Source organism: Mus musculus, chromosome 14 (assembly GCF_000001635.26).
Source record: "Mus musculus strain C57BL/6J chromosome 14, GRCm38.p6 C57BL/6J".
Lineage (NCBI taxonomy): Eukaryota > Metazoa > Chordata > Mammalia > Rodentia > Muridae > Mus > Mus musculus.
The window spans coordinates 8,237,353-8,260,394 of record NC_000080.6 but is presented as its reverse complement, the minus strand read 5'-3'; the positions used below and the strand labels follow the sequence as shown (position 1 = coordinate 8,260,394).

Sequence of the window (23,042 nt, the reverse complement as noted above, 5' to 3'; positions counted from 1 at the left end):
GCACTTGTTAACAGAGAGCTTATAAACTGCCAGTTCTTTATTGTAGTCTCTAGTCCCAGCACCCAGCAGGCAGAGCCACGGGGATTACCATAAGTTTTGGACTATTTGATCTACATACTAAGTTCCAGACCAGCAAGGACTTCACAGTGAAACCCTGTGTGAAACCAAACGTGAGAGAGTCAGGGAGATTGTTCAGTGAGTAGAGTGCATAGCCAACCATGACAGCCTGTGTCCAATCCCTAGGACCCTCATGGTAGAAGAAAAGAATCAACTCCCACAACAGCTGACATTCACAAGCATACTTTGGCACATTCATATTTGTATACACATGCCCTCCCCTCTTCTCTTTCTCTCACTCTCTCTGTCTAAATATTTTTTAAAATATGGAAATACAAATGGAGAGAAATTAAGTAACTTCCCATGATCGATGATGGCACAAATGTTTAGAGAGGCCAGATGACCATCTCCAAACAGCGAGGTCAGGGTCACCTTTATTATGTATGTATGTATGTATGTATGTATGTATGTGAGAGAAAGGGAGGGAGAAGGGAGGGAGAGAGAGGGAGAAGGAGAGAGGAGTAAAGTCATCAGCTAGTCTGTGCCATGGTGCACTTGAGGATGTCAGAGCACAACCTCTCACAGGGAACTGCATCTTCCTGCAGAGCAAACTGGATAGTGTCTTGGGGATCATGGGGAGCCGTGAGGTCCCTTGGTGTGCTCATGCTCGTGCATGCATGCACACACACACACACACACACATATACACACACTGAGTATGCACTATATACACACATATTAGCACACGTGGGGAGGATGGACAAAGCCCCAGAGAAGAAAACACTGGAATCATGAAGATTTGGAAGTACTGTAAGAGGCCTGTGACTTCTCTCCCAACATTGTACAAATGAGTAGTGTACATATGGAGTAAGAGTTCATCTTTGTGACCTGAGACCTAGTTCAAATTCCAGGTGGGTGGTTTACTTATTGCACAACTTTGGCACTGGTTCTTCACTGACACCATGAAGAATTCATCCTACCTCCCAGGGCAAAGGCTGGATACAAAGGAAGGTCCCAGTGTGCCTCACGTGTGGAGACCAAGTTCTCAGGATCCTTCATAACATACTGCACTCCTCAGGAGCCTGGGCTGGGGGTGAGAGGCTGGGGGCTGTGGGGACACTGGTGAGAAGCACGGCACAGACAAGACCACCGTCAGAGCAGAAGCAGGGGAGAGGGATACTCCTTTCAGCTCACTGTGATGTGACTAGCTTGCCTCCTTGGTGGCAGGACGGGTCCAGAATTTCACAGTGGAAACACCACCTGGACACAGGACACACCCCTCAGAGGGATCCTTTAAGCCTGGAAGCTGAGTCATGCCAGAGTTGCCTGGCACCTGATACAATATACACCCTTTGCCCAACGACACTGGCAGGAAACAGCAGGGCCTCATGCAATACTCTGGCAGAGTCTGTAAATACCAGCACTTTGAGGAGGAGAAAGGAGTGTGGACAAGAGTCTGAAGATTGGGCCTATAGGGAAGAGCCAGCCCAGCCTACAGCGCTGTCCCAGGACAGAGGTGAGTCAAGAGTTTAGTCCCAGGCCAGCCAGAGAACTGACAGAACATACCAAAGGTAATGGCAGTAAAGTGGCGGGCATCCTTAATGGCTCTCAGTTCTGCCCTTGGTTCTCTTGTTGTTTACAGTTGTTTACAGGGGGAAACTGGTGACCACAATAACAAAAATGTAAGGAGTTACTTGCCCCACCTGTTAAAAGGTTAAGAGAGAGGGGGGATTAGCAATGTGGGCTGAGGGCTTGGGTGTTGAAGGAGGTGCAAGGAACCTCGATGAGGGCTGGCATTGAGTAAGACAGAGGAAGTCATGGTGACATCTGAGGAAAGGGTGTCCAGGCAGAGGCAGAGTCCTGGCAAAGGCTGACCAGGAGAGTTGGGGAGCAGCCAGGAGGCAAGGGCGTCTGGCACAGAGGAAGCCAGAGGCAAGACGAGGAGGCAGCTAGGAAGCCTCACAGGAAGGCAGGCAGACAAAGGGCTCCTTGTATACACCAGGCCTCTTGTCAGTACCCCAGACGCCCTCTTCAGAAGCCTGCCAGGGGCTGTGACCTTACAAGGGTACCCCCTTCCTCAGTCCTGTCCTTACTGTACCCTTACTGTATCCTCAGGCTCAGGGGATGAAGGAAAAGAGAACAGGTGACAGGCAGCAGGGAAAGTTGACGGCCAGGCTCTGGGACCACGGAGACAGAGCCACCTCCCTAGCACTGAGTGCTGGGAACAAAGTGCATGAGGGGTGGCCAGTTCTCACAGGAATGCTGATGTCGGGAGGGTTGAGCTACTGTGAGGTCTCTGCAAGCTGGAGCTCACTAGGAACACTGGGGAGTTGAGCCTCAGCCCGAAGAAACAAGAGGGGCAGAAGTCGGGAGGAAAGCATGCAGGCTAGCTGGTGGGAAGCAAGTTTGTGGGCGTGCTAGGACTCCTTTCTACAAGCTAACTCCCTTCTGCACAGTTACAATGACAAGCAAGAAAAGAAAGATGAGACACTGAGCCAGGTAAGAGGGGAAGGTGGCAGAGTGGTGGCCAAGGAGATGGCAAGGAACAGATAGGGCTAAGGGGACTCAAAGAAGGTGGATGGATGAGTCTAGTTGTTCATTCACTGAGGGGAGTGGGGACTTCTAAAAGGCCAAGGGTTTGTTGTGAAGGAAGCAGGCCACATCTTGGCTATGGGGGACACAGGAGTCCAGAGAGAAAGCACTTCACAGGAAGAGAGCAAGCTTTCTCCTCCTCTTCCTTCTTCCTACAGGCTTCCTCTCCTTCATTCTCTTCTCCTACACTATGGGAATTAAACCCAGGGCCTTTTGTAGACTAGGCAAGCACTCTCCAGGTATCTACTACTGTTTTGAAACACAGTCTCACTGAATTACCCAGCCTGTCTGGAACTAGTTCTGTACTCCAGGTAGATCTTATGATCCTCCTACCTCTGCCTGCCAAGTATATGGGATGACAGACCTATACCATCAAGCCTCATGCCACAGTGTTCAAATAGATATCACAGGAATTGAGAAGTAAATGAGGTGTGTGGGTCCCTCCTAGTGAGCCAGAGGCAGTGAACCTCCCAGGAAGGTATGGTGTGAGCAAGCTATCTGCTTTGTGCTGGACTCCAGCCACCTCTAGTATAAGTCACTCGCTCAACCTGTTCTCTTCCACATAACCCCCACTGACTTCATGAAGATTGTCCCAGATGTGCTACAAACTACAGAGGATGGGAAAGCTCTGTGGTCAAACCGTCTGGACCTTGGCTACTGCAGACAGAACAATATTGATTGCATTCACTTGTGAGCAGTATGTGGACCACAGCCAGTAGCCATGAAGTCGGGGTGGGAGTGTGTTGTCATTCAGCTAGCCGAGAAAGGCCCTGGCTGACCCCAGCCCTAAACAATGCCTTTTGCACACAGGTTCTTGGTACCTCCCGGTGCTCAGAGCAGACCCTAAAGGAAGCCAAGTCCTTCCTGAGACAGGCAGATCCAGGATGGGGAACCCAGGGGATCGAGTGTCACTGGGGGAGACCTGGAGCAGGGAAGTGCACCCTGACATAGACAGTGAAAGGCACTCCCCGTCCTTCAGTGTGGAGCGGCTCACCAACATCCTTGATGGAGGCATCCCAAACACTGAGCTGCGGAGAAGAGTTGGTAAGCAGAGTGGGAGGCCAAGAGCCGGCGTTGAACCTATTTGCTTCTCTAGAACAGTCTGGTAACTAATTCTGCAATCCTTTAACTAAGAATCCTTTCTGTTGTTGTTGCTCGTTGTTTTGAGACAGGGCCTCATGTAGCCCAGGCTAGCCTCAGACTGCGATGTAGCCAAGGATGACCTAGAACTTCCAATTCTCCTGCCTCCATCTCTCAAGTGCTGGGATTAAAGATGCAGGCCACCATGCCACGATCCTATGGTGCATGAGAACCAGTGTTGTGGATTAAACCCAGAGATTTATGAATTCTAGTCAGCCCTTCTACCGAGTTCTATCTATAACTAATCCTTGACACCACACACCTGTCACGCTCTGCAGGAGTGGACAAAGCACATTTCTCTCCTTGTAGGTCTCAATTGTTTCATCTGTTAAATGACAGTGACAGCTGGCTTCCTTTCCAACACCATGAGGCGAGTGTGTGGGAAAATTTGATGTTGTCAGGAACCTTATCCAAGCCCACCAAACCCCTCTGTTCTGTTCTGCTGCAGAAAGCCTCATCCAACGTGACCCAGTGTTTAATTTGAAGCATCTTTACTTCATGACCCGAGATGAGCTATATGAGGATGCAGTTCAAAAGAGATTCCATCTTGAGAAGCTAGCCTGGAGCCTGGGCTGGTCAGAAGACGGTCCTGAACGCATTTATGCTGACAGGTGCTCATCCAGGGCAGCCTCATCAGAAAGGCTTGCCTGCAACCCATGACCCCAAACAAACAGTAAAGAAGGACTTACTGGAACACTAGGGTGCCTGATGCCTCTTCCCCCCTGAGCCCTACCCAGGTTGTAAGTTTAGTGACCTGTCTTCCACAGGCTAGTCATCTACAGCGTCTCTTCCCCCACAGAGTCCTTGCTGGATATAACAACTTAAACTTACATGGTATTGCCATGAATGCTATCAGAAGCCTGGGCTCAGATGAGCAGATTGCTAAATGGGGCCAACTCGGCAAAAACTTCCAAATCATCACAACATATGCCCAGACAGAGCTGGGACATGGTAAGCCAAAGCTGCTGCATGCAGAGGTACTGTACAACTCTGGAAGGCCTATTCAAGTTCATAGATGTGCAGACTAATTCGAAAACTCCCAGCAGATGGCAGTCAAGGGTCCTGAGGAAGTAGTGCCTTTTCCTAATGTCACATGCACTGTATGAGTTACGGGGGGTAGGGGGGGAGTCATTTCTTTTGGAAGCATCAGAATATGTCCTCACACAGCCCACAGATAAAAGGGAGATACGTCTGTGAGTACAGTCAGGAGCTGACCTTATCGAGCCCCAGGCCCACCCAGAAGCTACTCACAAGTGAGTACCCAACCTTGGTCCAGTAGTCTAACTCTCCTCCTTGATCCCAAGGGACATACCTGCAGGGCCTGGAGACCGAAGCAACCTATGATGCAACCACCCAGGAGTTTGTGATACACAGCCCTACAATGACTTCCATCAAGTGGTGGCCTGGGGACTGTGAGTATCCTCCTTCCTGCCTCCCTGTCTCTCCACAAAGAAAACAAAGCCGGAGCTGAGTAGCACTAACTTTGATGCCTAACAGACATCAGGTTGATTTCCTGTTCTAGGCTACTCACTTTGAGATCAACTGAAATAGATAAGATGCTAAGAATTTCCGTAGTTAGTGACTGGAAGGTCCTAAGGGAGTTTTGAGTAGATTAGGAAATGCACCCAACCTGTGGGCAATGAGGTTAAGAACAAGCCACATCACTGCCCACAGACAACACATGTGTAAATGCACACATCACAAACAATACCCCCACATACAGATATGCAAGCATTCAACACACAGAAATACACACTGCCCTCCAGAGTCACAGATATACACATCAGGAGCTGTTCCCATAGACACACGTGCATTATACAACATACACACACTGCTCTATGACACACATAGGCAATATGTACACACTGCCCATACATAGACATAATTGCCCCCCCACAAATATGCATGTACTCAACACACACATTGTTGTCATACAGACACATCTGTGCATATACATACAACACATACAACCTCCCAAACACACATATGCATGTACACAGCTCACACTATCCCCATACAGACACACCTAGACTTGTACACATGCATTGCCTCCATGCAGAAACATTTACACAAAAATATGCACACTGCCCTGTCATAGGCACTTGTACATGTATAAAGTACATACACTGTCCACCCAGACACACTTGTGTACATATATACACACAATACCCCATACACACACACCACCTAGTTGTGTCCCAAAGGCTTCCAACAACATCTAGCCTCCAGAGTTAACACAGTAGGATTGCCACCTACTGGAGCAGAGCACATGCTCTGTGACTAGTTACTAGAAATCCTCCCTGCCACTCCACACCCAGACAAGCTCCAATCACGTGGATGGATACAAGGTGGCAGCCATCTCTGAGCTCTAAGACAGGATCCTGCCAAGAGCCCCTTTGAGACATCATTTCTAAGGACTGCACTGTAGCATTTGGAGACCCAGTGACAAAACAGCTGGTGTGGAAACTGACTAAATATGTGCATTCAATGAAAGCAGGGCATGGGACAGAACGGGAAAAGCAAGGCAGGAAGAGGAGAAGGACAGGACAAGGACAGGAGAGGTAAGGGGGACAGAGATGAGTGAGCAGCCAATATCAAATTTCCAGGGGAAAGAAACCCATCTTTAGGGTCAGGCTGATGTGGTTAAATTCCAGTTCTGCCCCTCCAGACCTTCAGTGTGTCACTCTGTACTCTGAGCCTCAGTGTCCTTATGTGGAAAATAAGACTCCTCTTACTTCAGCCAAGAGCTAAGCTCTAGCTGGGTTCTGATAATAAATGGTTGCACTCATGATGGGGCCGACAGCAGAGTGATCCATTAGCTGTTGTGGTCAGGCACAAAAAGTCTTTAAAAGTTTACTCACTTCAAACTCCTTACCAAGCCAGTTACTTTTGCTCTAGCCAGGATCTTTGTGACGAATTTTTCTGTCATCAATGACTTTCCAAGGACCCAAAGGCATCTATCAACAACCTAAACCCAGCAGACAGGAGCAAGACATGATACATAAGGGCTTCCAGTGATAGGACTCTCTTCTTTCTGCCTCAGTGGGACGGACAGTCACCCATGCTGTGGTCCTAGCCCATTTGATCTGCTTAGGAGCCCGGCATGGCATGCATGCCTTCATTGTGCCCATCCGGAGCCTAGAGGACCACACCCCACTGCCAGGTAATCCCCATTGCTTCCTCAAGGACCCATCCACCCACCTAGAAGATAGTCCTGAATCTCCAAGAGACGCAGAGAAGCTTGGATACGTCTCCCTTGTCTAGAAGGGATCTAGTTGACAGAGCTAATGTGATCTGGATGTTAGACTGGTATAAGATTCAGCATCTGTCTGACTTCAGCTTGCTTACTGATGCCTGAGTCACAGTATGTGTGTGTGTGTGTGTGTGTCTGTCTATCTGTCTGTCTGTGTCTGTGTCTGTGTCTGTGTCTGTGTCTGTGTATGTGTGTGTCTGTGGGTGGGTGTGTCCCTGTGTGTGTGTCTGTCTGTCTGTCTGTCTGTCTGTCTGTGTCTGTCTATGTGTCTGTGTGTGTCTGTGTGCATGCATACACACCTGCCATACTGCATGCACTCAACTGACAGACATTCTCATCTCTACCCTCTTCTAGGAATAACAGTTGGGGACATAGGCCCCAAGATGGGCTTCGAAAACATAGACAATGGCTTCCTGCGACTGAACCACGTGAGGGTTCCCAGAGAGAACATGCTCAGTCGCTTTGCAGAGGTTAGATACCTGGGAGGGCTATGGACCCAGACTGCCTAGAAAGGGGACTTTCCCTTTACACAGCTGCCACAGGCTCTGGGTCTGCCTCAGCAAAGCTGAGTTTGGACCACAATCCCACTTCTCCCAAAAGAGTTTCAGGGGTGCCACAGGTCAAGATAAAACTGAGCTTAGGAGCACAATGGTGTCTGGGAAATCTTGCCACTCTAAGCCTACGACTTCCCACGAGGAAATACTTAGCACATGGTTTCAGAGTAGTCATAAGGTACAGTGACAAAGCAATCCCCAGAAAGGGAAGGAGCTGAGGGCGAATGTGTTGCTTTCCTGAAATCAATTAGAGAGCAGATGTGCCCCAGATGCTGACAGAAGTCCTAATTAGCTTTTTTATGGGGATAGCGTGAAGACAAGATGTAGCTGCGAGTGTCTCCTGGTTTCAAAGGCAGATCCATCAGGATTCGCCACCAGAGGACTTAGATTTAATAAGGCTTACAAGTTAGGATTTTAGTCGCTGCGCTCAGTGATTGAGTTTCCGTTGTTTTTGAACTAAGTGTGCATTGCGTTTTCCTTCAAACGGTGGCTCATCTGGGTTCAAGAAAGGAAACCCATTCAGATGGTTCTCATGGACCACATAAACTCCACTCAGCATCTTGCCAAGTCCAGATGTTTACTCAAAATCTACATCCAAGACAATTCCAGAGAAGCAACCTACAGATGCTCCAATCTATTCTCATTGATACTTCTACTGGACCTGCTCCTTCCTATCCACAGATGGTTCCACAGACCCTGGACAGCAGGAAAACAGCCAACTCTCCTAAGACTGGACCAATTCCCCATCCCCATTTTCTTAGGTTTCCCAGAGACATGTCGTCCCAAAGATCATGATGACTCAAAAAGAAAGAAAGAGAGAGAGAGAGAGAGAGAGAGAGAGAGAGAGAGAGAGAGGAAGGAAGGAAGGAAGGAAGGAAGGAAGGAAGGAAGGAAGGAAGGAAGAAAAAAAGAAAAGAAAGAAGTCCTAATTAGCCAGCTTTACCTCTTTAGGTGTAAAAGGTGGGGATTCTCATGCAAGCATTTTTATGTGTCAGTGATCATGCTGCACCAGGGGTCTGCTTCAGATGAGGAAAAGTGGGATGCCTGCAGAGACAGAAGCTCATGGAGGTACAGCCTGGGGTAACTTGGCTCCAACCCAGCATCTGTCTTTGTTGCACACAGGTCTTGCCAGATGGCACCTACCAGAGGCTTGGGACACCACAGAGCAATTATCTTGGCATGTTGGTGACACGGGTGCAGCTGCTGTATAAAGGATTCCTACCCACCCTCCAGAAGGCTTGCACCATTGCTGTGCGCTACGCAGTAATCCGCCACCAGTCTCGTCTTCGGCCTAGGCAAGCGGCACCCAAAGGCTGACCCTGGCAGACATAGCTAACACTCAGTCCCACACTGACACCAGCTCTCCCAGAGCCATGGTGTTGGGGCAGGTCACACACAGATTCACACGCACACACACACATGTATGCAGTTCAGATGGGACCTCAGGCTCCCTCTACTCCACTGACAGACTGTGTGGTCTAACCTGTTCCTTATCAGTGTGTGGCCCTATCAGGCTCTGTGTGACCATACCTTCCACCCTGCACCATCTGCTCAGACTGTTTGCTGAGTTCCAGTTTGTTCTACATGACTATGGCTAGCTAGAGTGTTTGTGTCTGCCAGTTGTCAAGGCTGGTTGGTTGTGGTCAGGTTGTGTGTGGTAAAAGCCAACGGCCTCCAACTGCATGAGGCTGGATTCATGCTGCTTGGCTATGAGAAGCTTGGTCTAGACCCTTTCTTGTCAGTTATCGGCTCCTGTTCCCTCCATTCCATGGCACAGAATGGCAAGGACTGCTCTATGACACCCAATTGTGTGTGTGTGTGTGTGTGTGTGTGTGTGTGTGTGTGTGTTCTTTCCAGAAAGAATACACTAGTTACATTTAAAATTCATGGAAACAACAGTCTCTGGGGATAGGTCCCAAATGGACACACTCTCTAGAAGCAGCAAACCATGGTGAGAACAAGAAGTGGGGATACAGCACATCACAGCCTAACAATTCATGGTGCTCAGGAGAGTTTTTATCCCAGCCCTGCTGACTGGCCCTGGGCTTGATAAGGCTCTCCCTGGTCTATGTCCTGCCTGTATATAGTGAGGTCACCAGGACTGAGCGGCCCTAGGACCTGGCGTTATTTGATGCCATGGGCCCCAGACATGGCACCAGCCTGCCATAAACATACTGAGGATTAGATGACATGCAGCCACGGGCATACGCCCTTCTTTCTTCCTCAGCTTCTATGTCCGTAAAATAGAGGTGAGACAGGCAGAGTTTCAGAGGTCAAATATGATAAGGCTACAAAGCTTGAATTCCAGACGCCCTTACTCTGTCCGGGGAGCAGAGGGATCTCACCCTGATTATGTCACAGAGATGGACATAGAAGACTTCCTTTTTTATGTGTCTTTGGACCCAAGTTCATAGCCTAAGGGTTGTTAAGCTGAATGCATTTCCTATAACACCGCAGGCACATGGAGGGTCATGAGTCATCAGTGGGGCAGGACCACACCCCTTCATCTGGTCTTTGGGTCCAGATGGTTTGGAGTTCAGAACCTTTCAGACTTTCAGCTAAGATAATGGTTGTATATGCTGTGGACATTTATACAGAAAAATACGTATGGATATTGGTGGTAGGTGAGGTTTAAAACACAGTAGCCTCATTTCAGCCTTTCAGTGGTCCATTTGTATGGCTTGACAGTGTCAAGGTGAACTCCTAAACCTGTGCTTCTTTTCTCTGCTCAGTGACCCAGAGGCAAAAATCCTGGAATACCAGACACAGCAGCAGAAACTCCTGCCTCAGCTTGCTGTGAGCTATGCCTTGCATTTCATGACCACCAGCCTCTTACAATTCTTCCACAGCTCCTACAGTGATATTCTGAAGAGAGACTTCAGCCTCCTGCCTGAGGTACACTCTGCTTCCTGGGAACTGCTTATAGAGGGTGGCAAATGCTGTTCCAGTTGTGGGGAAATTACTGAAGCTGGGCTCCCATAGACCCTCAGTCTCCCAATGTCCAAGGCATCAGAGAAAATGGACCATAATATGGAGATCCACTGGCCCCTGACCCCTAGAGAGTTCCAACAATGTTAGAGGTAATGCAAGGGTGGAGGACACAGATACACAATCCCAGGTATATGATGGAAACCCAAACAACTCCAAAGTCATTTGAACACATTTGATGGCATACTTTCGCCTGCATTAATCTGATTTATCCTACTGGCAACAAATATAACAGAACCATCAATGTGTTCAACTGCCAAGACTTCCCAGAGTCCTTCACCATAGTATGCACACTTCACAGGCTCTGCTTTGCCTTTGAAAAATCCAAAAATATATCAGACCTAGAGAGAGCACTGTGTTCCAAGCTGTGCATGGATTCAATATTCTCAGTCTTTGGTGAGGCTAAGACTCACAAACGCCTTCAGTCTGTGTAGGTGCTATGACTTTAAAGCATTGCTTCATTAAGTCTGTCCATGGTATCCATAATTTACATTCTTTATTTGCAAGTAAGGAAACTAGAATAGAAAGAAAAAGGAGGCCTTTCTCCCAAGGGTGTAAAAGCCTGAAAGATGGATAGAGGTTTTCAAGAACCAAAATCTTAAGCCAGGCTGCTGAAGGTACCTTCTGCCAGGCTGTTCAGATGTTCCAGCAAACTTTTATAAATGCAGTGCCTTGCACACAACAGAAATTAATTTCTCACTCTTCTGGAGGTGCCCAGCCTCTGTCACACTGCTACTGCTTGGTAAGGGCCTTCCTGCTATATGGTAAGATGGCAGAGAATGAGTGGAGGGCACTGAGAAAGGGGACTTGGGTTTATAACAAAACAACTCCCACAATATAGAACTCAGTCCCATGACAGCATAACCTATCCATGGCCCAGAAACCCTCGAGGCCCAATCACCTCTTAAAACAGTTAAGACGACAATTATAGGGCCAGCAACATGGCTCAGTGGGGAAAGGTGCTTGCTGCTAAGCCTGACAACCTGAGTTCAATTCCTAGAACTCACATAGTAGAAAGAGAAAGATTACTCCTGCTAGTTGTCCTCTGACCTCCACACATGCACTGTGGCCATACACCTGCATGTGTGCACACGTGTGCACATACACACTCACACATACACAGAGGGGTCAGTGGCAGGAAAGTTTTCAAAGGCAGCGATTGTAATTCAGCACAAGTTTTGGAGACGGTATTACAGCCATTGCATCCACTAACTCCTAATGAAGGATTCACCAAATCCACGCCAAAGGGTTACTCCTTACTCCATTTCTTTGGGGTTCAGATTTCAACAAATAAGTTTGGGTGCACAGTTGGACCATGGCACCCTCCCACAACCCAGGAAATGGGCTGATGGTACACACATGCCTTCATTGGCAACTCTTCCAAACTTCTGCCTACTGGCAAGTTCCCATGACCCTTATAAAACAATGGGAACTCCCAGAAGCCCCTTCTTCTGAAGATCCTGGAGACACCGTCTAGAACAGATTCTTCCTTCATTCTTACAGGCCCATGGCCACACTTTATAACTGTGTGTCTTTGCGTGATCCTTCACCTCTGAGTATTAGCTTTGTCTGCCACCTCACAAAACAGCATGGCACCAACCTCACAGCCATGGACAGCATGCTGCAGGTACTGAGTACAAGCCTGGATGGTGCTACAGGGTCCTTCTACTCCTTTGTTCTTGCAGCTCCATGCACTGAGCACTGGCATGAAGGCCATGTCTTCAGACTTCTGTGCCCAGGGAACAGAGATCTGCCGCAGGGCCTGCGGGGGTCATGGCTACTCAAAGCTGAGCGGCCTACCGACACTGGTCACTCAAGCGATAGCCTCTTGCACGTATGAGGGTGAGAATACGGTGCTCTACCTGCAAGTGGCCAGGTAAAATCCAGACATTTCCAGACCTCTGCCCTACCCTTGGGACCCCCCCCTAAGGTTCCATTCAGGGAGGCCACGGAGGAAGTAAGCTTTGGAAAAGTACCTGCGGAGGGTTGTCCAAATCCCAGTGTGTCCCTAGTCTGCCCACTTCCCCCAGATTACCTGCTGTTCCCAGCTGGGCCGTCTATCTGTCTCACACAGACAATAGCATCAGGCTCCATCCCAGACTCTTGCTCCTCCTCTGTCCTCATTTCTCCATAGGCAATCAGGGAGCCCTTGGCCAAGCCTAGAGAAAATTGTATCTTTGTCTCACTTAAAATGGTTCATTAGCCTCCCTGTACCTGAAGGAAACGCCACAGTATGCGCTGCATCTTAAGTCATTATGACCCATTATGCTGCCTATCTCCATATCCAACCTGCTCAGGTCCTCCTGCCCCTGCTGCCCATGCCACCCTTGACCCCTGCCACCTAAAACCACGTTTCTTTTGGAAGTTATCACAATCCGTAATTGTCTACAAGTTTTTGCTTAGCTTTTTAGCCATATTTCCTAGCTAAACCAGGACTTCCTTGAAGGCAGGCACCTTCCTGTCTTGCTCACTGAGATATTCCAGGCTCAGCCAAGAGCAAACACGAACAAGGCTCCACCCTGAGAGGCAGGAGGAGACCACACTGGCCTCCTCCAAACACGCTGTTTATTGCAAACTGTTTCTGATGGCCGATTCTCTCACACTCATTTATTCTCTGGCGATTGAACAGAGCAAATACTTCAATATCCAAGGAGAAAGGAGTTCACTGGCAAATACAATATATAGCACTTACTGGATTTTTCTTTGCCACGTTATACAAATAACCCAAGAGCATGCATTAGGCAACCTGCAGCCTACACTTGACAAGCAATTCACAAGTGCCTCATTCAGTTCTACATGCTCACACTGTTAGGCAAGTAGCATCATTCCCATGGTGCTAGGGATACTGAGACAAAGGGAGACACAGACAATTCTAGTGCTTCACGGTGGTCTGAGAGGAGCCAATGGGAGGCCGGAGTCGTCTGAGCACAGCGGTCTCACACAGAAGCAGCCTGGAGCTGCTGTCTGTCCATCTTCCTCATGCCAGTGTCCCTTCATACATCTGACTGTTTGCAAAGGTCACACTGTACTTACACCCTAGGTCCCGAAGCAGAGGACCTGGTGCTGAAGCTTCTTCATGCACAAGCCTCACACGGGGTCCAAGAGAGCCTGGCCCAGCTCTGCAGCCCTGTCACTTGTTAAAGAGCATAGCACCTTGGGTACATCTCAGTGAAGGTCCTACAGAAGATGGCGGCCCCAGGGTTGGGATGAAAAGTGGCTGTCAGGAAGAGGCTGGGCTGAGGCCTCCTGGCTCTCCCCACTGGAGCACAGCATAAAAATGCATGCCCCTGGGAGTGAGGGCAGCTGGGGTGGGGGTCCCACAGAGTCTCACACTGTCTCATCTGTCTCTGCTCCCTCCTAACCCCAGGTTTCTGATGAAGAGCTACCTGCAGGCTCAAGTGTCCCCAGGATCCATACCACAGAAGCCTCTCCCTCAGTCCGTCATGTATCTCGCCACACCAAGACCAGCCAGGTGCCCAGCCCAGACAGCAGCTGACTTCCGCTGCCCAGAAGTCTATACCACAGCCTGGGCATATGTGTCTGCCAGGTAAGCTAATGCCAAGAAGTCAGCAACAGCCCAGCAGGGGTAGGCTCCTTCCCACACTGGCACCTCTCAGACCAGCTGGTGGACACTAGTGGGCAGTGCTCCTCAAATCCCTGCCATCCCCAGCCTCTCCAGACCTCTTAGCTCCTGTCTCTGTGGGGACAGAAGAAGGGACACCTCACCCTCAGCCATGGACCACCGTCGTCTCTTTATCCCCTCTGGCTAGTGTTGGGAATGTCCTGAACTTTTAGGTTCCTATGATGATTTCCAATGTAACAAATGCACTCAAATACAAATCACTGTAAATGAAGTGATCTGCACGTCAAAACAAGGAGAGTAAGTGATGCTTTAAGTCTGAGATATCCCACAATCTAAAAGTAATTTTCAGAGGCAAGTTTATTTCCACAGCACCCATGTGAAATATCCAGGCATAGTTAAGAGTCCTTGTAAAGCCAGTGCTGCTGGCTACCAGCTTCATTCCACGGACACTGAGAAACCCTGTCTCAAGGGAATACAGCAGGGAGTGAGAGAGGGGCATTTCTGACACCCCCTTTGACTTATGCAAGTACATGCATCCTGCAAAACACACACACACACATACACACACACACACACACTTGCATACATGTACACACACATTAAACAAACAAACAAACAAACACTGGAAGTAATTTTCAAAGGTGTGATTATACCTCAGAATAGAAGAACCAGGTTATTTTCGGGGTCTAGTAGAGACCAGGGGACATGATCAAAACCAAGGACCCAGAGCTAGAGGAATGGTTAAATGATTAAGAGTAGTTATTGTTCTTGCAGAGGACTCTAGCTGGATTCCCAACACCTGCACAGGGTAGTTTACAACTGCCTACAACGTAACACCAGTTCCAGGGGACCTGGCACCCCGTTCTGGCTTCCATGGGTGCCTGCATGCACTTGTTACACATAAACTCACAGAAGCACAAATACATGAAAATACATAGATCTTTTTTAAGAAAATATTCTTTGTTGTCGTGGCTTACTGTGTAGACTGTGCTGCCCTCAAGGTCACAGAGATCTGCCTGTCTCTGCTTCCTCAGCACCGGGATTAAAGGCATGTATCACCATACCTGGCTTAAGCACATGAATTTTTTATTGTTTATTTTAATTTTATGTGTATGAGTATTTGTATGCATGCATACAAATGGACATGCAGGGCCATGGATGCCAGCGTTGGCACTGGATGCCCTGCAACTAGAGTTACAGAACGTTATGAGCTGCCCTGCAGATCCTAGGACTTGATCTTGGGTCCTCAGGAAGAGCAGCCAGTGTTCTTAATGCTGAGCCATCTCTCCAACCCAGAACATGAATTCTATTTTTTAAAAAACCCAAGAACTTGTACATTCTGCCATTTAACAAGTATCACCAATACCGACTATGTGTCAAACATGACTGAGTGTTCCAGAAGCTGGGGAAGGAGACGCACAAATGCAACCACCATCACTGCAGAGATTCAACTACTAGAAGGGAACTTTCTGAAACCTGCTTCAGAACAGAGTGCCACAACTGGAGCAAACATTTCCAACAGCTACTAAGAACGCTTCCGTTGTAGCCTGTGTCCCAGGGAGGGTAACAGCTGCTTTAGGATCACGGCAACTTGAGATATTTTCTTGTTCGTTGCACAATACTTTTAAATGCTTACCACTTGCCAGGCATTGTGATCAGAAGTGGGGATCCACCAGGAAACTAGCCTGATGACTACGCAAGGCACACAGAGCTAAGATTTCTGGGAGGCTTGGGGAAGGGAAAGACAGACTGAGGGGAATAAAAGGCCACTCTGTGCCTTCTGCCTTGGAACTCAATGTGCCGTCTGCTTATCAGTTCCCTGACAAAGAAGAGTAAATGTTACTTAATAAACAGTTTGCTTTACAACAAAATTCCAAGGGTCAGACGGACACGCAGGGGTGGAAAACAGAGTGAAGGTTAACAGAACGGCAAATGACTAGGTTAGCAGCTCACAGGGCCAGGGTGAGGGGGTGGTTTTCTAGTTTTGTAATTCAGTACCTGAGGTAGGACTTCTAACAGAATTGCCCTTTGAAATAAAAAAAAAAAAAAAAAATTCTCCCTGGCTGGCCATTGGAGCTAACCAACAGAATGGCCTGAAGTTACCTGAAACCCTAAGGGGGGGGGGGGGGGAATTCCCAGGAGGCTAAAGCAAGAGGGTGGGAAGTTCTAGGTCACTAGGCAATACACTGTCTCAAAAGAGAAAAAGGAAAGCCTTAGCCCTATTCCTTATTAGCTGTGTGACCCTGAACAAGTTAATTAACCTCTCTGGGACTCAGTTTTTCCCACTGTACATTGGGAATGCCTGCCCTTAAAGAGACATTTATGAAGCAGTTAGCTCTCAGACAGGTCAGTGAGAGACCCCAGCAGCCCATCAGTTCTCTCTTTTCTTTGGTCTCTAGGCTCATAAGAGATGCAACACAGCATACACAGACCCTCATGAGATCCGGGGTTGACCAGTACGATGCTTGGAACCAGACTTCTGTCATACACCTTCAGGCTGCTAAGGTGAGCTGCCTGCCAGCTGAAGCCTGTGGGATGTGTTCCCTCTTCCAGGCAGGACACTGTTCTAAGAAAACTCGAGTTCACGTTCTTCCCTCACCCCTGCCCCACAGGGACTGCCCTCCTCTCTTGTAGTCCAGAGAATTTTAATTAAAAGGACTTATTTCCAAAGCATTTTGCTGGCAGCTCTTAGGAAGAGGTAGTGAGGCGATTCTACTGGATTTGCTTCAGGTCATTCAAACAGCTCCTCCCAGACAGAAAAGCAGGTCAAGTCTCCCCTTAGCCCCACAGGCAATCCTGGGATGTCTGATTCAATTTCCATTATCCTTGGTGTTTGTGCATACCTCACTATCAGTCGGCAAATATTTGAGCATGCGCTCTGTGCTAGCACTGAATACAAAACAGCGAAGATACTGCCTGCAAACAGCTATAATCAAGGAAGTACTAGGATAGGGGAGGAAATGGCTGCTGGTTACACTCCCTACAGAGCCCAAAGGACTTGCCTGAAGAAAGGGGTGAATGGCTAAGACTTCATGCAGCAGTTGGCTGTCTGAGGGTGGTAGCAGCTTGGGAAAGGTTTCCCAGCAAACAGAGCAGGGGGTATCAAAGCAGGAAGAAAAGGCCGGGTGCCTCCAGGTGCCTGGAAGGCAGTACAGGTCTTCCTGAGGGCAAGCTGAAGCAGATTTGAGCTAAAGTGAGGCAGGTGGAGCAGGGAGGGCAGGAGGAGGTTGGGAGGCCAGAGACCTTCTGATGCTAGTAAGGCGGCCAGTTCTTTCCCTTGCAGGGGCAGGCTGCACAGTTTGGGAGGAGTGGTCAGAGCTTCTTTCTAGAAGAAGCATCCATCCTGAGGGTGGCTCTGCCATGAGCTTGGTGCAGGCGTGGGGAGAACCGGAAAGAGGCAGAAATAGGATACAGGACTCAAAGTCATGAAGTGGGAAAGCAGTAAGAATGCCTCCTGAGCTGGGACAGCTAGGATGTCAGCCACCAACTGAAGACTGAGGCATTCACTCCTATTTTCAAGACCCAGCCAGGCCTGGGAAACTGCACCACTCTCAGAACAGTAGTCCTGAAAAGCAGCTACAGAGGCAGTCAGGCCAGGCTGTCGGGCAGACTGAGCAGGGATGCCACCTGGTGACTCAACATTCAACTACACACACCAGGGCTGTCATGAGCTCTGCTGCAAGTCCTCAGTGTCTGTGCCACTTAGCTCCACTCTGCTGCCCACTGTGCGTGGACTGCCACCAACCAGAGGATTAGCCAGGACTGTGCACTCTCCTCGGACCCCAGGAAAGGATCCACACCTGCCCAATGTTCATTTGTCTGTCTTCTAAACCTCTGTTCTGACCTTAAACACACGGCCTCTGCTTGTCAGCGCTCCCTCAGTTAGCATAAGGAAAACTAACAGGATCCCTTCTAAAGTGGAAGACAGACAACACAGAGGAGTGAAATAGCTGAGCCAAAGCACAGTCCTTTCCTGTGCCACAAAGGCCCAGCTGTGTCCTCAGGGAGCATCCAGGGCAAGACCTGCTGCTAATGTCTCCTCTCACCCCTTGGTAGAACTCACAGATGGCAGGAACAAAGGAAGTACTCTGGAACAGCCCCACATTCAAACAAATTAACAATAACAGGGTCCTGAAGGCCTCCCACTGGGACAGCCACTCATCCTTTAGAAGTTGGGTTGAGTGCAGAGGGAACCCAGGTAAAGAGTCCAAAGATCCAAGGTTCTGTGGCAGTGGTTGCTTGGTCACTGAAGCACTCTATACTAAGTGGTTAAGAGCCAACAGAGCCAGGCCTCTCCATAGCCTAGTGAATACCTAGTTTCAGCTAGAATGCCTTTCACACATACCTCAAGCCACATCCCACAGTGCACACACATGAACACACTGCCTTAACATGGAAAACAGTAAGTAGCTGTTTTCTTGAGAAAAGTGAGGCTGCTGTTCTTCAAGTACCCCAGGCTAGCCTCCAATACTCATGTATTCTTTCTACTTTCTAATGCTTCTATAACTATCTTGAGCAAAGTGAGGAATCCACAGGCCAAGTTTCACACTTTACCCAGTCCCCAATGCACACACACACACACACACACACACACACACACACACACACACCAGTGACACCTGGAATGAACAAGACAAAATGTTACCACCAGTCCTTGAGGAGACACACATACTCCAGCCATCTTGCCAAGTTTCCAGAATGATCTGTGGATATGGGAATGAGTGTCAGCACATCTTTGTGTCTTCATAGGCTCACTGCTACTTCCTCACTGTGAGGAATTTCAAGGAAGCTGTGGAGAAACTAGACAACGAACCAGAGATTCAGCGTGTGCTTCAGAACCTCTGTGACCTCTATGCCTTAAACGGTATTCTGACTAACTCAGGGGACTTTCTGCATGATGGCTTCCTGTCTGGGGCCCAAGTGGACATGGCAAGAACAGCCTTCCTAGACCTGCTTCCCTTGATCCGGTGAGTGATTGGTACTTGAAACCATGTTAGACCCTGGTGCGCTGGCCAATTCTCACACCAAGACCTTGCAAACTTGGGGCCTAGACAAGCTGACACTTAGCACAATTATACCAAAATAAAGCATCAGGACTTAATGAAAGAAACTTTAGAGGAATTGGGAGAAAGTTAGAAATCAATGTGCTTAAGAGTAAACTAGGAGCCGGGCATGGTGGCGCACGCCTTTAATCCTAGTACTTGGGAGGCAGAGGCAGGAGGATTTCTGAGTTCGAGGCCAGCTTGGTCTACAGAGTGAGTTCCAGGACAGCCAGGACTATACAGAAAAACCCTGTCTCAAAAAACCAAAAAAAAAAAAAAAGACTAAACTAGGGCCAGGCAGTGGTAGTGCATGCCTTGAATTCCAGCACTCAAGAGGCAGAGGCAGGCAGCTCTCTGTGAGCTTGAGGCTAACCTGGTCTACAGAGTGAGTTCCAGGATGGCCAGGGTTACACAGAGAAAGCCTGGCTTAAAACTCCGTCCCCCCCAAAAAGGGATAAATTAGTCCCTCACTTGAACTCTTCAACATTCACAAGGAACAATGTCTATGGAGTGTGAATAAAATCAAGGCTGCTACATATGAGCATACTAATACTAATTTTAATCATAACCAGCATTTAGCGAGGTTTGTGTACTATCATATGCAGCATCTCATTTAATCTGTACAGCCTTTGAACTGGACTTAATGTCCCTGTTCTGCTGAGGAAGAAGTTTAGCTTATATGAATGAACTTATGTACCATGTGTAACTAGGCTGAGAAATTAGGGACACTCAGAGCTTTCTAACTGCTGACCACGTGCTCTTCTGTGTTCAGGTGGAGAGGGGTGTCTAGCTTATGTATATGCTATGCATATCCGTGTCTAGCTTATGTATAGGCTATGCATATCCATGTCTAGCTTATGTATAGGCTATGCATATCCGTGTCTAGCTTATGTATATGCTATGCATATCCATGTCTATCTTATGTATATGCTATGCATATCCGTGTCTAGCTTATGTAAAGGCTATGCATATCCGTGTCTAGCTTATGTATATGCTATGCATATCCATGTCCCTGTTGAATGTGCTTTAAGTAAATTTGTACCAAGTCTAATTAATTTATTTTGATACTCCCTTAGTGTCAAGATAATCTTTTAGACTAAGTAATGTATATACTGATTTTTAAAGCAGCAATAGATACCTTTAAATGTAGAGTTGATCCTGTAAAATTTAGAGCCAAGAATACAAGCAGTATTCATTCTGTTATCTTTTTTTATATAAAGAAAATATTGCTTTAAGAACACATCAAAACTAAGTCTGACAAGTCTGACCTGACCAAACTACTGGAAGAAACGGGTATTTCTATTAATTAAATTTAATCTAATAATTAAACACTATTAATTATTTACTAGTACCAGTATAATATTTAAAAAAACAACAACAACAAGTTAACTTGAGAATACAACATTTTTTGAAACCTTTCTAGGTAGAAAATATAATGCATATTGTGTGTGGAGAGAAATGTCCTTTCCCCTGAAACTCCCAATAGCTCTCATTATCAGTAAAAGATTTTAGATTTGTGTAGATTTTCATAAGAGGTTAAAAGAAAAAAATCAACCAGGCTGGAGAGGTGGCTCAGCAGTTAAGAGTTAGACTGCTAACAGTTTTGACTGTTCTTCCAAAGGTCCTGAGTTCAAATCCCAGCAACCATATGGTGGCTCACAGCCATCCGTAATGAGATCTGACGCCCTCTTCTGGGGTGTCTGAAGACAGCCACAGTGTACTTACTTACATATAATAAATAAACCTTTAAAAAAAATTAAAAAATCAACCAAGTATTTTTTGTTTGTTTCTAAAACGCAGTACTAACAAGCACTTGTGACTACACGTCAGCTCCTGGCTGATAGCTAGTGCTCAATAAATGTCTGCTCAATTAAACCATCAAATATGGCGCCAGAGAGATGACTTGCAGGTTCCACCCAAACACAACAACCTGAGCTTGATTCCACACAACGGAAGGCGAGCACCAGCTTCCATAGTCATCCTCCGACCTCCAACCGCGTACCATGGCATCCCCACCAAAATCAATAAGTAATAATACGAGCACAAATAGTCAAAAGCATACCTAATACAATTATAACCAGGGGCTAAACTTACCCTGAAGCAGGGGACTCAGTATAAGAACATTAAGGCTGCAATTAGTACTGCAAAGTTCAAGCTCAAGTCGACCTAACTTTCTAACTTTCTGAAGTGATTAGCATTTTAAAAACACGTGAAAAAAAAGTCACCTGGTGCTAGCTGGTGATGACCAGACACATAAGACCCTTAACACCTCATAAGCATGACACAAGGTGTGTGTGTGTGTGTGTGTGTGTGTGTGTGTGTGTGTGTGTGTGCGTATCTGCCTGTCTGCCTGTCTGTCTGTCTGTGTGTATCTGTATCTCTGTGTAGTCTGAGTATGTCTGTGTATGTCTGTGTCTCTATGTGGTGTGTGTATGTCTGTGTGTGTTTGTGTCTCTGTGTGGTGTGTTTCTGTGTCTATGTGTGTTTCTGTGTTTGTGTGTGGTGTGTAGTATGTGTATGTGTTTGTGTGTGTGTATCTGTCTGTCTGTGTCTGAGTCTCTGTGTGGTGTGTATATATCTCTGTATGTCTGTGTCTCTGTGTGGTGTGTTTCTTTGTCTATGTGTGTGTGTCTCTCTCTGTGTTTGTGTGTGGTGTGTAGTATGTGTATGTGTTTGTGTGTATGTGTGGTGTGTAGTATGTGTCTGTGTGTGGTGTTTGGTACGTGTCTGTGTGTGGTATCTGATATGTATCTGTGTGTGTATCTCTGTGTGTGTGTGTGTGTGTGTGTGTGTGTGTGTGTGTGTGTGTGTATGTGTATCTGTACTCTGCTTTTCTAAGTGCTTGCTATGGCTCCAATGATAGAAGCTGCCAACACATGCCTGGAAACCACAAATTGATGTACTTATATTATGGATCCTAAATTGCCTTTCTTACTACAGGGTAATTATGCAAGAATTTACCATGCACTTACCAATTGAGCATCACAGATCTTGGACTGCATTCGCCACCAGCTCCTCAGATGACAAAGCAAAGGCAGGACAGTATTCTAAGAGACACCAAAACCATCTCCCACTGTGAGGCCAGTGAATTGACCCAGCTCAGTTTTAGCACTTTAAGTCCTGCCAAACACCTCCACTAAGGGACTGCAGAGTAAAGGTGTCAGACTGAACATATACATTTATTTTTGGAACCTTTCTGAAACGTCAGTTAAAAACATGAAACATATATTTGTTTTGAGACAGTGTATATTATATAGCCCAGACTGGCTTTCAACTTGCTATACAACCAAGGATAGCCTTGAACCTCTGACCACCATGCCTCCATCTTCCTGGATCTGGAATTACCAGCATTGGCCAATGCACCAGTTTTTATTCGGTGCTGTGGTTTGAAACCAGGGCTTTGAACATGCTGGGCAAGCACTCTACCAACTGACAGCCCTTTGTGGTGGTTTAAATAGGTATGGTCCCCATAGACTCATGTTTGAATGCTTGGTCCATAGGGAGTGGCTCTATTAGGAGGTGTGGCCTTATTAGAGTAGGTGTGGCTTTGTTGGAGGAAGTGTTTCAGTGTGGGAGCAGGCTTTAAGGTCTCAGCTCAAGCCCAGGCTCAGTGGCTCAGTCTCTTCCTGCTGCCTGCCAATCCAGATTTAGAATTCTAGCACCATGTCTGCCTGACCACGACCATGCTTCCCACCATGATGATAACGGACTAAATCTCTGAACTGCAAGCCAGACCCAATTAAATGTTTCCTTTATGAGTTGCCATGGTCATAGTGTTTCTTCACAGCACTAGAAACCCTAAGACAAAAGTTGGTACCAGGAACTGGGGCTGT

The 23,042-nt window shown here is 47.5% G+C and overlaps 1 protein-coding gene across 3 annotated transcripts in view; it reads left to right on the top strand.

Annotated features, from left to right (window-relative positions):
- Nucleotides 1-1,375: 1,375 nt before the first annotated feature.
- The window catches only part of Acox2 (acyl-Coenzyme A oxidase 2, branched chain), a 33,509-nt gene continuing 11,842 nt past the window's right edge, over nucleotides 1,376-23,042 (top strand). The window contains exons 1-13 of one of the 3 annotated variants that reach the window (NM_053115.2): nucleotides 1,376-1,573; nucleotides 3,460-3,693; nucleotides 4,238-4,400; nucleotides 4,589-4,740; nucleotides 5,094-5,201; nucleotides 6,833-6,952; nucleotides 7,397-7,512; nucleotides 8,719-8,891; nucleotides 10,329-10,491; nucleotides 12,270-12,460; nucleotides 13,952-14,131; nucleotides 16,567-16,672; nucleotides 18,917-19,134. In NM_053115.2, coding sequence (NP_444345.2) covers nucleotides 3,534-3,693; nucleotides 4,238-4,400; nucleotides 4,589-4,740; nucleotides 5,094-5,201; nucleotides 6,833-6,952; nucleotides 7,397-7,512; nucleotides 8,719-8,891; nucleotides 10,329-10,491; nucleotides 12,270-12,460; nucleotides 13,952-14,131; nucleotides 16,567-16,672; nucleotides 18,917-19,134 — 1,850 coding nt within the window. In that variant the 5' untranslated portion in view covers nucleotides 1,376-1,573; nucleotides 3,460-3,533. Of the gene's footprint in view, nucleotides 1,629-2,293; nucleotides 2,557-3,459; nucleotides 3,694-4,237; nucleotides 4,401-4,588; nucleotides 4,741-5,093; nucleotides 5,202-6,832; nucleotides 6,953-7,396; nucleotides 7,513-8,718; nucleotides 8,892-10,328; nucleotides 10,492-12,269; nucleotides 12,461-13,951; nucleotides 14,132-16,566; nucleotides 16,673-18,916; nucleotides 19,135-23,042 lie in introns of those variants that run through there. The other 2 variants (NM_001161667.1, XM_006518108.4) reach the window with 2 other exon arrangements.